Source organism: Argiope bruennichi, chromosome X1 (assembly GCF_947563725.1).
Source record: "Argiope bruennichi chromosome X1, qqArgBrue1.1, whole genome shotgun sequence".
NCBI lineage: Eukaryota > Metazoa > Arthropoda > Arachnida > Araneae > Araneidae > Argiope > Argiope bruennichi.
Genome location: NC_079162.1, coordinates 137,395,825 through 137,411,892, shown reverse-complemented (window position 1 = coordinate 137,411,892; position 16,068 = coordinate 137,395,825). Strand labels below are relative to the sequence as shown.

General features: G+C 28.1%; 1 protein-coding gene across 2 annotated transcripts in view; it reads right to left on the bottom strand.

Moving 5' to 3' along the window:
* Positions 1-2,456: 2,456 nt before the first annotated feature.
* Positions 2,457-16,068, bottom strand: part of LOC129958561 (SLAIN motif-containing protein 2-like) — a 58,745-nt gene continuing 45,133 nt past the window's right edge. Inside the window, exons 8-10 of one of the 2 annotated variants that reach the window (XM_056071108.1) lie at positions 15,286-15,452; positions 9,367-9,587; positions 2,457-3,706 (exon numbers count right to left, since the gene is read on the bottom strand). In XM_056071108.1, the coding sequence (XP_055927083.1) occupies positions 9,381-9,587; positions 15,286-15,452 (374 nt within the window). In that variant the 3' untranslated portion in view covers positions 2,457-3,706; positions 9,367-9,380. The remainder of the gene's footprint in view (positions 3,707-9,366; positions 9,588-15,285; positions 15,453-16,068) is intronic. The other variant, XM_056071106.1, reaches the window with a different exon arrangement.

Here is a 16,068-nt window from a genome sequence, read left to right as displayed (position 1 = left end):
TAAAAAAAATATTTCAATTATGTCATTTTTTTTTTTTTTAATCTATCAAGAAAATGCATGAAATTCAGTATCCAAGAATAACTGAATTCTCCAAGAAGGCACGTGTTAATAAAATCGAAATTATTCTAACATGTCAGACAGTTATAGCATTATAAATCCTTGTAGAGCAATATTAAAATTATTTCAAAGTAAATTAATTATTTGCACATGATGCAAAATGAATATTTTTTTAGATATTAAACTTTATAAAATAATTATCACATAATTTTTGAATAAGATGTAATATAATTTGTAATACTTTTGGTGGACAGAAAAATGTTAAATAAAAATAAATATATTTTATAAAGAGGTAAAAATTCATTTCATAGGATGCAACACTATAACTTGCTAAATATGTAAAATGCGTTCATACAGAATCGACACATTATGTACATTCAAGAAAACAGGCTAGGTTATTTTTTAATTCTTAAAAAAAAAAAAAAAAAAAAAAAAAAAAAGGCGAAGTATAAAAGTTTGATTATCATGCCAAGTGTTTTTTCAAAGAGATCCTGTATAATTTTAACAAAACTACAAAATTTCTCAGATTATTATATCTGTATAGAAAATGTTTATTGCCCATAAACAGTCATAAATTATTGCTTTTCTTCAAATAAGCTCCATAGCATTTTTTAAGTTATATAAAATACTAGTATTTAAGGCAGTTCTTTTTCAACAATAATAAATCAATTTACAAGACATTTCAGAACAATGCCATAGTTTTTTTTTTAACAAATAGCTTATCATACACATTGTACCTAAAATCAAATACATTCCCGACATTTAAAAAAATATAAATATTTTAAAAGAAGTTTTATTGTATACTAGCGAGATAAATGGGGAAAGCAAAATTGGTTGCATACAACTTGCAATCATTCGAGATATATATATTAAATACTATTACAAATATTAATTGAAATAGAAATATAAGAAAAAATTATCACAAAAGCCAGAAAAATTAATTTTCTGAAAGGGGGGGACACACACTTTAATCTATTACATACTGAAAGTTACCATCACACTCTTCTTAATGAAAAATTACAACATGGCAAAACAAATCAACATATGTCAATGAATGGAGTTATTTAAAGAATGAAACTAGCAACTTTTGCTTAAAAAAAAACAGAAACAACAATTTATAAAAATTATTGCCTACAAGTAAAATTTAAATACGGAACAATTTGGTCAACTTTTATTATTCAATTAAATCAGTATATTAATACTTTAAACAAGCAGATATTTATCAAAAAAATTATCTCAAACAATTTTTAAATGGCAATCGTATATAAACAAATTTATTGTTTACTATGTCGTGACTAAGCATTCTCGCAATTAGTTACTTAAATGTTAAATATCATATTAAAAGTGTGTGTAAATGAAGAAAGTAACGAATCGAAAGCGATGGGAGGCAGAATAAATACTAGTGAAATGGATATTATTATTATTAATAATAAAAATTTCTTGTATACATGGCAAGTTTCACAATTTTTCTTTCAACCAAAATATAATTAATGTCCCAAATCATTTCCAAATTATTAATACACTTTAACACCTTCCTCCAAATTCTGAAATAGAAACATATTAGAAGATATATTATAGTACAGACTGAATGGCTTCATCTCGCATCCCCCCCCCAATTAAAAAAATGGGACAAAAGACGTTTTTAAGATTTCATACTTTTTTAAAACATTAACTGAATTAAAATTTATATAATTTGAAAACAATCTGCTGCATTTAAGACAACAGCAACAAAGAAATAATTGTACAAATACGATATCAATAATTTTGTATATATAATATTTTGAAATAAAACGTAAATAGCAATATTTAATAAATAATAAGAATAAAACAATCATGCATAATGTCTACTAAGAAAAACAGTACATAATTTTGTTATTTACACTAACATTTTCTCTCTTAAAAGAAAAAAAAAAGTACAAAGAAACAAAAGGGATCACAAGTTATCACAAAATTAAGAGAGAAATAAATACAATAATTTAATTACAAATTTTAAGAGTAATATAACAATAATCATATCAAGTACAATTCTTTTCAATTTTTATTATGTGACAAAAGAAACAATAAGGCAATAGCACACAATTTAAAGTGTCTTTTAATTTCCTTTAACATCATAAAATAAATTGAAATAAAGAAACTTGATCTCAAATATGCAAACAACAATTGTACAAAAAAAAAAAAAAATCTCACAAAGTAAATCTTTTTAATGGTTTTTCAAATGCGCAAGTTCCAAAGATCATTAAGTAAAATCTCATGTTCCAAAGATCATTAAGTATGATCTCTCTTTCTCACTCTCTTTTTTTTCTACAAAAAATCTTTATAACATTAATTTAACTACCTCATAAAATACTTTCAACCTATATTTAAAAAAAAAAAAAAAAAAAAAAACCTCAAAGAATCATAGAAAAGTGTAAAATAGATATGTTAAGTACAAAAATATATATAAAAAAAACAGATAATGAAGATACTTTAATTTTAGATTATTATGTATTAATAACACATTTAAGAAAATGAAATATTATAACATGTTAGTTACAATTAAAGCAATTAGCCTTTCATTTTAAGTTTATACAGGATCTTATATATGTAATTTTTTTTATCAAATGTGATTATTTGAAATAAAAAAAATAGAATCTATCTGAATTTCGCATAATTGGAAACATGAATTCGTCATTTCTCATGAGTACTTAATTGATTTTTCAGTTGATGAACCATTACATAAAACAAATGTAACAGCTGGTTGCTACAAAAATATAACAGATTCCTAAAAATAATTTTTTTAATGTTTTTTTATTATTATTATTATTATCTTTTACGCTAGCTACTTCTGATTTCAATACCATGGTAACTAGATTAGGAAAATGATTCAAAGAATAGAAAACTGCAGTAAGAATGTAATTTTGCATCTTGAATGCAATAGTTCTCTTATACATTTATTTATTAAAAAGTTACATATATATACTAAATATGTAACATTATTTATAAAAGCTCTGATAATTGCAAATGGAAAAGCTAAAAATATATGATAGTGTGAACAATTGTTAAAAATACAATCTTTCACTAATACACCGGAAATTACACCTTGTATATGGTTAATATTACATGTCTTTAAAATATTTGTTTGAAAGTTAACAAGCAGGTATCTGATTGTTAAACTGGTCCTGCATTTAAACATCAATAACATTTCAAATACTATAAAAAACAACACAAACCAGCAAGTAATTATAGACAGCTGAAATAAAATTATAGATGATTATTTCCATAAAAATAAGACAAGTTATGTTGAAATTTATTATCGTCCTTCTCCACTTTTATTCTTTTAATGGAATGCCAGGGAAAAATTATCAAGTATCTTACAGAGCTTAAAGCCACCAGACAACAGTTTTACATTACAGTGTGATTATTGTGGATTATGTATTGGGAGGAACAAATATTTTTCCTTAAAAAAATAAACTTGGATTGAAAGTTTGCAGAGTTAAAAGTGGAATGTCACAAAGAAATCATATTAAAATAACAAAACATAAAAGCAAACCAAAATATTTTGTGCCAATTATAAGAATGGACAAAGATTTTCAATGATTAAAAGCATCCTTCACTCCAAGAGTCTTCAACACGCTTTTTACTTAGTGTGGAAGGCATTGGAATTCCTGATCTAGAAATAAAAATTTACCTAAATTAACAAAATTTGTAAATGGATGATTTCATAATACTAATTAAAAAGTAATAGTAATTTCGAACTACAATTATAGCATTAAGAGAATTTAAGTTATGATCAATCAATAATTTATAAATAATTAAAGACAAAAACCATTTAAAGTTAATAATTTATTAGATAAGAGCATTTAAGAAATTATATATGGCTCAATACATAAATTCAAAATAACAGAAAAAAATAAAGGAAAAAGTATTAAATCTTGATAAGGATGCCATGGAATATACATAGCGATTATAAAAAAAAAAAAAAAAAAAAAAAAAAACTACGAGATCGTAACTATCACACCGTTCAGAGGAACGGAATAAAATTTTGGTTCAAGGTATTTTGCGGCAAGCGCTCAAGAATCATGAAAAAAAAGTTACGGTTACAATGACAAAATTTCAAATGGCAACACCAACTTTTTTTTCATTCGAATGTGTTTTCTATACAAATACAATAAATATCGTGAGAACGGTACTTGTAGCAGAAAATCACCAGCACTACACAGACTATAAAGAAAACAGAAAAAAAATGTGGTGTGCCTAACATGGACGTGAAATTCAACAGATTTCATTTCGGCATAGTACGTGCTTTGGTTCTAGACACCGTCTGCCGCATGCAAAATGTCATCGTGGTTGAAATAGGTCAAGTAGAAATTTTGTGAAATACAATGAAGTGGTTTTTTTCCCCTGCTGTTTCTCTGCTGTTATTGGTTATTTTCTCTTTTCTTCTCAATCTGTCTAGGGTTGATTATTTTCCAGCAACAAGTGCCGTTCCAACGCTATTAATTATGTTTCGCTATGGAGAGCCTATTTAAAAAAAAGTTGGCGTTGCCATTAAAAAATTTGTCACTGTAATCATAACTGTTAGAGCTCAACTGTTGTTTTATATATGATTCTTGAACTCATGCCTCAAAATACCTTGCACCAAAATTTTATTCCGTTCCTGTGAACGGTATGGCAGTTAAGGCCTCATATATCGGGATGGCCTTTTTTATGATCGCCTTGTATTCCAGAAATTACATAGTAACCATATGACGATGAAAATAGTTACAATTGGGGGGGGGGGGTAAAAAGATATATTAACTCCTAAATGAATACAAATTTATAATTTCATTTCACAGCAATAATTAGTATTATTTCTCATATACGTGTTTTTCATTCTTAACACGTAACGGGCCGGTGTGACTGTTGATTTTTGATTATGTAGCTTTGTTTGCATTCCAGAGAACTGACATTTCTTCAACAAATTTTTTAATAAGTGGAATAGCTAATAGTCTGAAGGCACTAAGAGACAAGGGGTCATTTAATTTAAAAAGGTGAAAACAGCGATTCAGTGATCAATGCAAGCTCTTATAAAATGGGTATTAATTTTCAGAACAATTATATACAATACAGAAGATAACACAGCTTTCAACATTTAACTTTATTCTGAAAAGAGAATGGGGTTTTTTGTTTAAAGGCGTATTAATTCTAGCAATTAATAGAAAATTAAAGGCAATGGAAAATACACTTAACATATTTGATGAATATAACTAAAACTCTGAACCACGGAGGAAAACTCCCCCTTTTCTTTGTAAAAGCAACATTTTTTTAAAAACAAGTACAAATACAGAATAATACTTTAAAAAAAATTAAGAGCATGCAAGTTCTTAAGTATAAAAATAATACACACACAAAAGAAACATTTTATTGTTCATCATAATGTTCAAAAAATTTACCAGTACATAAAGTGAACAATGGCCACAATAATATTTCAAACAAAATAAATTAAACAGAAAGCCTTTAAGATGTAACTCTAAAGCATAATTTTAAAAACTGATTTTGTTTTAACACAATGTACATCAAGTTTCTTCAAAAAAGAGAGAAAATAAATTGAGACTATGTAAAGACTTCCAAGATCTGATTTCTTTTTCAGTATATAGATTATAATAATGTATATTTTCATCTCAACTTTCCAGTATATCCTATGCAAATTTTTAAAAGCTATAATTGCAGTAGACTTCTAAAGGTTCTTAATTTACCATTCTTCAACAACAAAAACAAAAAAAATGTAATTAACATATCAAAGATAATAGATGAAACCACACACACAAAATAAAGTTTAGATTTAAATATACATCACAGACATTAATTTCCTAAACATCAAAAATTAAATACTAAAATTAGAATTACATCTATCATATAAAATACAAAAATATCAGTTACTGAATTATTTAACCAAGCATTATTTTTTTTTTCCAAAATGAAATTTATATTACATCCTAATGAAAATAGGATATAGTAAATATCCCAAATTGCATTCCAAAAAATTCCAATGTTTTTGATAAAAGTGTCCATTTACTAAAGCCTTTAGAAAATAATGGAATCTCCAAATATAAATATTAAGGTAGGAATAATATTGCAATTTGTACAAAACGAAATTCCCGAAACATTAAGTAAAGGAAAAAATTAAAATGCTGCTGCATGAAAAACTTTAAATATGAAATAAAACTAGGTGGAGAAAAAACAAGTTTTCTAATAGACTCCTCACATTTTTTAAGAATAATCAATCAATGAAAAGTTAACTCCAAATCCATAGTAGCGGAAGAAATAAGATTGTTTTGCTTCAATTACTGACTGACAGTTGTTATCATAAAGGATAAAAGAATCTGCACATGTTTTATACATTTAAAAAATATTCAGAAATTATTTCATTAGAAAAAATTAAATGAAAAATAAATTTGATGCAGTTATTATAAGTGATGAGTGAAAATTCATAACTTATCATAATTTCATACAACTGATGACAGTATGCATACATTTAGATCTCCAATCATTATTTTATAACCGCCAATTCGAAAGACAAATTTTCGGTAGTATGATTAAAATCACTATCAAGTTATCATGAACCAAAGACCTTCCCATAAGGCTAAGAAGAATTAGGTTCAAACTACTAAGCGATACTGAAAAAGTTAAGTTTCAATGTAAACCCAAACTCCTGTAAAGCAAAAAGAGAATGAAAAATTAACAGCTCGTTGAAGATTATTTTTTTACTTAATTCAAGATTACACTGAATCAAGTTCAATCGAGCTTCAAAGTCATATAAATGCAATTTACAGTTGGCAAAAAAACACATCTGTAATTTTGTTATTTATTATCGCATCTTCACAAAAACTGTCGATGGAAATGGCTTAAAAGGGCAGATTTGCTGAGACGGATAAACTGATTAATCGATTTAATTAACATAGTTAATTACTATCTCAAAATTTTTCCACTACGAAATCGATATTTTTCAATAAATCGATTCAGCAGGCCTTTTTATGTATGTGTATCAAATTTGTTACGAAATTCTCAGTAATTCTTGTCATGTACTTAATTTTATGTACTGAAAACACCGCCTAAAAATAGTCAACTCACCGGGGACTAAATATTAAATAAATATCAGCTTGTTAATAGCAAAATAAAACTTTTTTCGCGTTTTTATTCACAATAATTCCAAAAGAATAAACAATACAATTCAAATTTATCATTAATAATGAATATGATTTTTCAAATTATAAATATTTTTTTTGTCTTTATTTAAATATTGCAGCATTTTCGTTTCTTTTTTTTTAATCAATTCACCATTCAGCTTTTTTAATTGATTCCGCCCTAAAAAAATTAATATACATCTTAATTTTTAAAGCGAATGAAATATGTTGTTTAACTATTATTTTTTCTTAAGATGTCACTGAAAAGCGAGATGTGAATAACGTAAAGACATTTCTAGTCAATGAAATTATTAGTGTTTATTAAAAGGACGTAATTTTTTTTCAGGTGGAAACAATTGTTAATCGGACTAAAGATTAATTAATTTTATTACTTTAAGAATGACAGGGTGAAGGACATTCTTTCTTTTATGCAACGGCTGATGTAATCAAGACAAATAAATACAAACGAAATGAGCCAAACACATTACCATGTTACAATATCTAGAACTAGAAATTCGAAAACTACGTATTTTCATAAAAGAATTGCAAAGATTAGATTATTTCATAACTCTGTAGGAATCATTTAACGAATATTTTTAATATTCTCCGCCTAATTAAAGAAATTTCTGAATGAGACTCAATATTAAGCCATTGAGTATATAAATAGGTGCTAATTATTTTCTTTATCTTAGCGTTAATTAAGTAACTGAATGGTAAGAAATGGTACGGATTTCCTTAGACTTACTTGCAAATGTTAGTTGCAGTAAAAGAATAAAAAAATTATTTGAACATTTCTATAGTTAATATGCTCTGCAATCAAATTTTATATAATCTGAGGGCAAATCCATTCATTTTTTTTAAAGAAAGCAAAATTTATGTTAAACTAAAATCGTTTGGTCCGAAAAGGAATTTAATATTTCACTCGCTGCGATACTATAATAGCAGTTAAAGCGCGTGCTTCGTGAAGAATAGATCTATAAAACAAATTTAATATACGGTTCCTCAAAAAATTTGCGATTGCGGAAATTTTATAATTTTTGTAAATATTTCGAAAACTCTTAGGGATATAAACTCATTTTTTTGGATCCTGGCATTTTAGCATGTCAGCTTTGCTCCCATGTAAAAATTTTACTATTCACTTTTTCCCATATTAATCTTTCAAAATTCACTCAAAGAATATTAAATTTTGTGTCATTTATGCATATATTTTGTGACTTTATGAAACATGAATATTTTCTTTAGGTGAAAAAAAAATATATATATATTTGAGAAATATATATTATTTTCCAAGATATCGCCGAAATCTCATAAGACTAATTTAACATAGAAAGCGTCATTTTCAAAATACTATAACTTATCCTTAATTATCCTCTTAAAATTATCCTTAGGATTCTATAAAATTTTATTGAAAGGTTAATTTCACTGCGACAAATCGATCCAGTAAAAAGATAATCGTGATGGAATAATTTCAAGATATTAGTCAATTCACTCGTTTAATCAGTTTGTCTATCGCAATAAATCTGTCTTCTCGAGTCATTTCCATCGACACCAAATTTGTGAAGATACGATAATAAATAAAAAAAGTTACAGTGGTTTTTTTTTTTTTTTTTTTGCTATTGTTGACGACTGTACAATATATTTAATAATAATAATAAAAAATGAAAAACTGCAACAATTTCAAATCAAATATCATTACTAATTAATATCTTTTCATTATTTATTTAGCTTAAAGAACAAGCTGAAAGAGTGGAAATATGAATACTAAAGCAGAAATTAACAATCTGAAGTAACATTTTAATACTTGCTTGGGCTCCAGAAGTTTCATTTTTATAACTAAAGCAAACAAAAATGTTTCGTCACACACTAAAACCAGTCCAATAAATTGAAATTAAAGGCAAATTCTTGACTGACATAGTAACACTTAGAAATGCCTTTGCAAACAATCTCAAAGATAAATGACTAACAAATTTTTATCCTATTAAAAAAAATAGGCACTGGGAAATAAAGAACAAGAATCAGTTTCGAGCCTTGAACATTTGATAATATTTATTAGTCACCGACTACGTTCCTGTTACATAGGGTTTTTTTTTTTTTGGGGGGGGGGGAGATTCAAAATACACCATGTTTATCGTTAAAACTATACACAACAAAAAGGATTCATATTTACCGCTAAATATTCCCTTACCGAGCAACGGATCTTGAAGCAGAGCTGGCTCTAGAAGGTCGAGGTAATCCAGATCTAGAACGCATTCTTAAATCAGCAGAATCTGCACTTTTAGGCACATCGGTTAGAGGCTCGGAATTTTCAGGAGATTGAAATATAGGTTGATGTACAAACATTTGATTGGACTGTTTTACTCTTGAAGGGGACTTTACTTCTCTTCTGGTCTAAATAATTAATAAAAGTTACACAGATTAAGTTCCCTAAGTATATTAATAATTTTATTTTTATTTCTAGAAAATAATAATACATCAATATTAACATTTTAAATATTAGTAACAAACACTAATGACAAAAATTTATACTCAAGATTACAATAACAAACGCGATGGAGTTTTAATGCAAACAATAACTTTTCTGGAGACAGAAAATTATTCGCCATCTTAGAATCCTTTCAGACAATTATTTGGAGGTTTTGTAAGACTTGTAACATCATTCAACTTTGGGAGCAATAGATAGCAAATGATTTAAATAAACAATTAAAAAATATAAACTTCCACAGAAAGAGAGAGAAGAAGCAAATCCTGCCTAACTAAAAGCAATAAGCATAAAATATACAAAAAAAAAAAAAAAAAAAAAAAATCAATATTACTGTTGTGAGTTAACGAAATTGACAGGTGGCACTCCTGCAATTCCTAGTCACAATCGAAGAACAAAACATGACGGATGAGCTAGGAAAATTAAAAAAGAAACACGCTGTCGGATTTGGAAGAGCTACTACAGACTTGAATAAATTTGAAACCCTATTTTCTTCAGAAGTAATTGAATTTCCTACAGAAAATTTAAAGCTCGTCACTTGAACTCTTGATTGAATACCAAAATTGATTAACTTACTTCAAACATCAATGCTCTAATAATAGATTAAACTGATTATGATAATGAGTTAGTTGCATATGAAGAGTATGACGAAATAATCATGGTTTATGAATCCAAAATTGTCATTCAAATAAAAAAAATAAAAATTGACAGTGACAAAATTGCTGAAAGAACTGAATTTGCAACCACTACTAATATTAGTAGGACTCAAAGTGTCAACAATATTGTTTCGAATAGCGCATCACTAAATTTGGAAAAATTTGATGGCGATCCAAGCAAATGGCTTTAACTTTTTAATTTGTATGATGATGCAATTCCCTCTACTATAGGCTAAGTTAAAATTTAGTTTACTTACTTACTTGAAAAGTTTATTGATAGGAGTGCTTATAATTGTGCATCTTGTTATAGTTTAACCGAAGACAATTATGACATGTATAAAAAATTTAGAGCACAGGTTCATTCTTAAAAATGAGATAACATCGAAATTTCTGCAAATGCTCTTACAGTTAGAACCAGTGAAGTTATTCTAATATTTTTGATTTAAGAAAACTATGATGAGTTACAAATATGTGTTAGAAATTTTAACGCTTGAATTTCAAAGACATATTGTAAAAAAAATATTGAAATGACTGATCTAATGTAATTCATTGAAATAGAATGAAGAGAAGAAACAATGTTGATTAACAGCTCCAAGAGTAAAAAATATGAGGAAGCTAATCCAAAACAAGGATTTAAAAATAATAGCAGCGAGTTTAAAAAATAAATAATCAACTTACACATTTATTATTTCATTTACGAAATTTTGTGTTTTTCGTAATATTTATAATGAACATGATTTCTTTGAATGTAACAGAATTTTCTTAAGTACCTGGTGAACAGGAAAGAAAGAAAAAAAAAAAAAAAAAAAAAACGTTTATTTTATGTTATTATTATTTTAAAATGCACAGGGCAGATAAGCAGTAGACGGAAATCGAAGCTAGTGAAATTTATAAAATGACATCCCACAGCAAACTTTTTTTTCATTTAAAAGCAAAACCGGGTTCCTACGTTGGCTACTCCTGTAACTAAGGTAAGCGCAGACGAAAGCGAAACTAACGTGTCTACTTTGCAATTATATACATACATATGTATGTGTAATGATATTTTAAAATCTAATTTTAACTTAATAAATTTCCTAATTTTTAGCTCAATTCATTCTAAAATATTCTCTTATTTCCTGATCCCATCCCACCTTTTCTATTTAATTAATGCAACAGAAAGCTCGATAAGAATGCTTTAGTCAGCGATTCTACGCTCCGAGTTTAGGAATAAAAAAATTGTCAGCCAAGCAAATTCTTTTTAAAAGATCCATGTGTTTCACTTATCAAAATCGACACGTGTAAGAAATCCCTCTCAGAATCTCATAGTATTTAAACACCGGGGGAAATATTCTCCCTCTCTTTTACGCTCTTCTGCTTTTGTGCCGCAATGTAAACGGACGTGTTTTCTCCGTGCTGCTTATACATAAATAGTGTCTCCCGGCATGCAATAAAACGAAGTTAAAAATTCAAAGTGTCTTCTCTCTCTCTCCAGCCGGGGCTCTGCTTCAAAAATCTTATGATTACATTAAAGAGCCGACAGGATTAATTATCTGTGCAAAATTGCCAAATGAATTAAAAGAATTAAAATTAAATCCGCGGGAGATGCAAGCAAAATGAATTATGCAACAGTTCATTCCGACACCGTTTTTTTTTCCCGACCTGGTCAGCTGGCCACGCGTTTCCCATGGCGTAGCTTCATCGCTGCCTTCCTCCTTCGGCCATGCCGTTCCACGACGCTGAAGTTCCACGCAGTCGATGCAATATCCTCTGCCATCCGTACTCCAGGGTCCAGTTCTCGTTGAATTATCTTGGCTTCCTTCACTGCCTTCCGTAACCTGTTACCTCATCCTACATTCGGCTCTCTGCTTTGTTTGTGCTCCTTATCTTATCTTCAAGAAGTTGAAACTCCTTGCCTGTGCTGAATCATCCCGATCTCGACGTCATTTTCGTGTTACATAATCACCACAATTGCCTTTTGTGATTTCTCAAAAAGTGATTAGTGTTTTAAAAAAAATGTTCCTGAATCAACGGTGAAAGTCAAGATTTATATTTTGTACTTGAATTTAGCATCTTTACAGAATCTGTTGTGTTTCCTTGACGAGTTATTTGGAAGATATTCCTTGGTTAATAGATGCGCTAGATAGATCCGAAAATAATTTTTTATATATTAGATAATTGTACTATGCCTATAAACATCGCGTAAGAGCAAGTAATAAGTTGTCAGAGTTTTATTGCAATCGGATGATCGGTACGGCAGCGCATATGGTACGAACAAACAAAAATTCATTTTTATATATTAGATTGATGAAAAACATTGTCAAAAGAATCATAATCGATGAATTAAAAAACATGCGACACTCATTTTAGATAGTTTGAAAAAATCTGAGAAAAAATACCGATATTGGAATAATAATACTTGTAGAGTTACTAAAACTGAGGGAAAAAAATACCTTTTTGTCAGAGTATTTGTTATTTGTGAAGAATACTATTAAAAAATATTTCAACGTATGTCCAAAAATTTTAATGTTTTAAAAACTGCATCTTGTTTAAATCCATATTTATTGAAGAACCTTCCATTTTGCACTCATTAAAACTATGGAATATTGTTATTCCAATATAAATAACACGAGTGCTGTATGCGCATTTTTTTCTTGTGTTGCATACACGTACAGGGAAAATAATAGGAATTTTTTCTCCATATTTGAGTGATAACTCTGTAAATTCCACATCAAAAGAAATTTGACCTTGAAAGATATTTTATCCTCTTTAAAAAATTTTTTAAAAAATGGGGCGGCTGTGCTTTTTTTACTAGGCTGACTGGGAATTCAATTTCTTCGTAGTTATTTCCGAATGAATGGTCTTTTAATTTTTCTACTCATTTTATGGGAAAATTTCATTCTTTAGCTAATTCTTTTGTACAATTAACTGGATTCAGAACCTGAATCTATTAGTTGATTTTAATTCGTTGGATCTTCCTGGTGTGCCACTGCACAAATTGTCACTCAAAGTCGGCGTGCCACTTATTCTCTTGAGGAACTTAATACACCCCAATTGTGTAATGGAACAAGACTCGCGGTAAAGAAACTGATGTCGAATGCCATCGCGGCAATTATTCTTAACGGAAAGTCAAATGGTGAAGATGTACCCATTCTACGCATTCCCATTAGTCACACTGACATGCTTTTTGATTTCAAACGACTGCACTTCCCCATTCGACTTGCATTCTCGATGACCATCAACAAGGCGCAAGGTCAATCTCTTCAAGTGTGCGGATTGAACCTAGAAAATCCATATTTTTCGTATGGCCAATAGTATGTTAATTGTTCACGCGTCGGACAAACAAGAAATTTATTTGTTTTTGCTAAAGACGGAAAAAAAATACTGTTAAATAATTCTCTAATTTACACTAAAAAGCTCAAAATTTCTCAAACAATAAGCAAACCATTCAATAAACTCACGTGTGAGTGACTGAACACCACTGTGACACTACCGCAGATTGTTGTATTGATTGCTATTATTAAAAATTTATTCTATTCTCTCAAGCGGTTATAGCAGTCTCGAACATATTCATTAGCTGTAATCCGGGAATCTTATGGAAAGAGAAAACTGTCTCTGAAATTGAAATTAGACTGATCTATACAGAAAAAAAAAGTGGGGAGAGGTCTTCTAAAAACAGCAATGAGTTTCTGCGATTACACAGTTGTTTCATTTATGGTGCTATGACTGATCTTTTATTCTTACAATGTTCAGAGATCGACATTTTTTAGATGAAGGGGGGAAAAAAGAGGATCCCAGAAATTTAAAATTTCCTGTATTTTCCCAGTTTTTATGGATATTTTCAAATTTCCCTGCATTCTCCCAGTTTTTTTAGATGATTTTTAAATTCCTAGAATTTTTCCGGTGCCGTGGCAACCCTAATTTATGAGGAGAAAAAAACTAGCATTTGTAGATGGTTTCTTCAATCCGGCCGTATGGCAAAAAATATCTGAGGAATGATAATTAGTATTATTTTAAGTTTATTGGATATGATTAGTATTATTCTAACCAATTTATCAGCTACTGAACATATTTTAAAGAACAAAAAAATAATCAGTAAAAAGTAAACTGCTGCTATTAAAATATAGCATATGTCAAATCTAAATGTGTTCTAGGATTCATAAAAGATCTGATTTGAATATGAAATGGAAGCCAGCCAAAGAAATAAGATCTGGAAACATAGAAAGTGATAAAACAGAAAATGAAGCTTTCAGAAACTCACATGACAAAAATCAAAATAATTAAACAAAATCATCTTCAAAGCAGAAACACAGTAAAAATTTAGTTTCCAAAATAAAGTGGATAGTATTGTTCATTACAAGGCCTACGAAATTCATTGAGTAATAATCGAATTCCCATCTTAACCTATTACATTTGATAGCAGAAGTTGAGCAGCACATTCAGAAAAAATTTTTTATTCTAAAATGGCCTAAAATATCCATATAATGACAGTTAGTTAACATGCTTAGATTATCAATCACAGAAGTAAAATGTATGCACATTTTAACTGGATTGAGTTAAAATACTTAATGGTAATTCCCAAATCATGAAATCTGTCTTTCAGTTGCAATGAAAACATTAAAAAAATAACTGAATAAAGAGAAAATATATTCTAAAACAGAAATAAAATTGAAATATCAATAGAGATAAATCTAAATTTTTTAATAAAAATTAATAAGTGAATACTCAAATTCCACAAAGAAGGTTGATTACAAAAAAAAAAAAAAAAAAAAAAAAAAAAAACACTAAGAGAGGCGGCAGAAGACCCCTGATATTCAGATCGATATATGAAGGTTCATTTAATTTATTTTAGAAAAAAAAGGCCTCTTTATACAGATTATGATGTACATATATTTATGATGTATGGATATAAGAAATAAAAATTTAAACATTAAAAAAAACAATAAAAATTTCTTAAAATTTTTTTTAATACCTTCTGCACACTGTGCATTTGAGAATCTGATTTTCTTCCCAATGTTCCTTTAACTTGACTATGGATTTGATTTGTACTATCACTACACAACTTGTTTTTTGATTGTCTCAAAGCCAGTTGTTCTCTGTTTAAATTTGGAAGACTGCGCCTGTAAGTACCTAATTTAGCTGCAAAAAACGAATACATTACTAAATATTTCATTAAAAAATCATGCAAACTTCTTTTCAGATACATCATATTTGTCTCATTTTTGTTAAAGTATGTTAACTGATAATAACAACTTTATATTTGAAATGCATTTAAATTTAATGGGAGATTTGAAGTATAATCTGAATAATAGTTTAGGCAACTTGGGTATGTTAATTCAGAATATTATATTAATTCAAATTTTTGCACCTTTTATAAAAAGATCGTAGAGTTAGATACTAAACACATGTCAATTAATTCAGGATTAGTTAAATTTTACCTTTAAAAAAAATCGTTTTTTTTTTAAAGTTCTTTCAAAGAAAAAATACATTAACTTAGTAGTTTTGATAGTGGAATTGTGATATGATAAAATTCACTTAGATAAGAAAAAATCCAATTTTATACAAATATAAATACAGAATACCAACAGCAATTGTTGATTTTTTTTTTTATAAACATTGAAAGAATGCTTTAAAAAAATGTTTTTCTGCAAGTTTCTTATGAAAAATCTTACTAAAGCATTTTCATTGGATATCTCAAATATTTATATTACAATACAATAATTAACTGTATTAAGAAAAAAATTTATATTGTCAC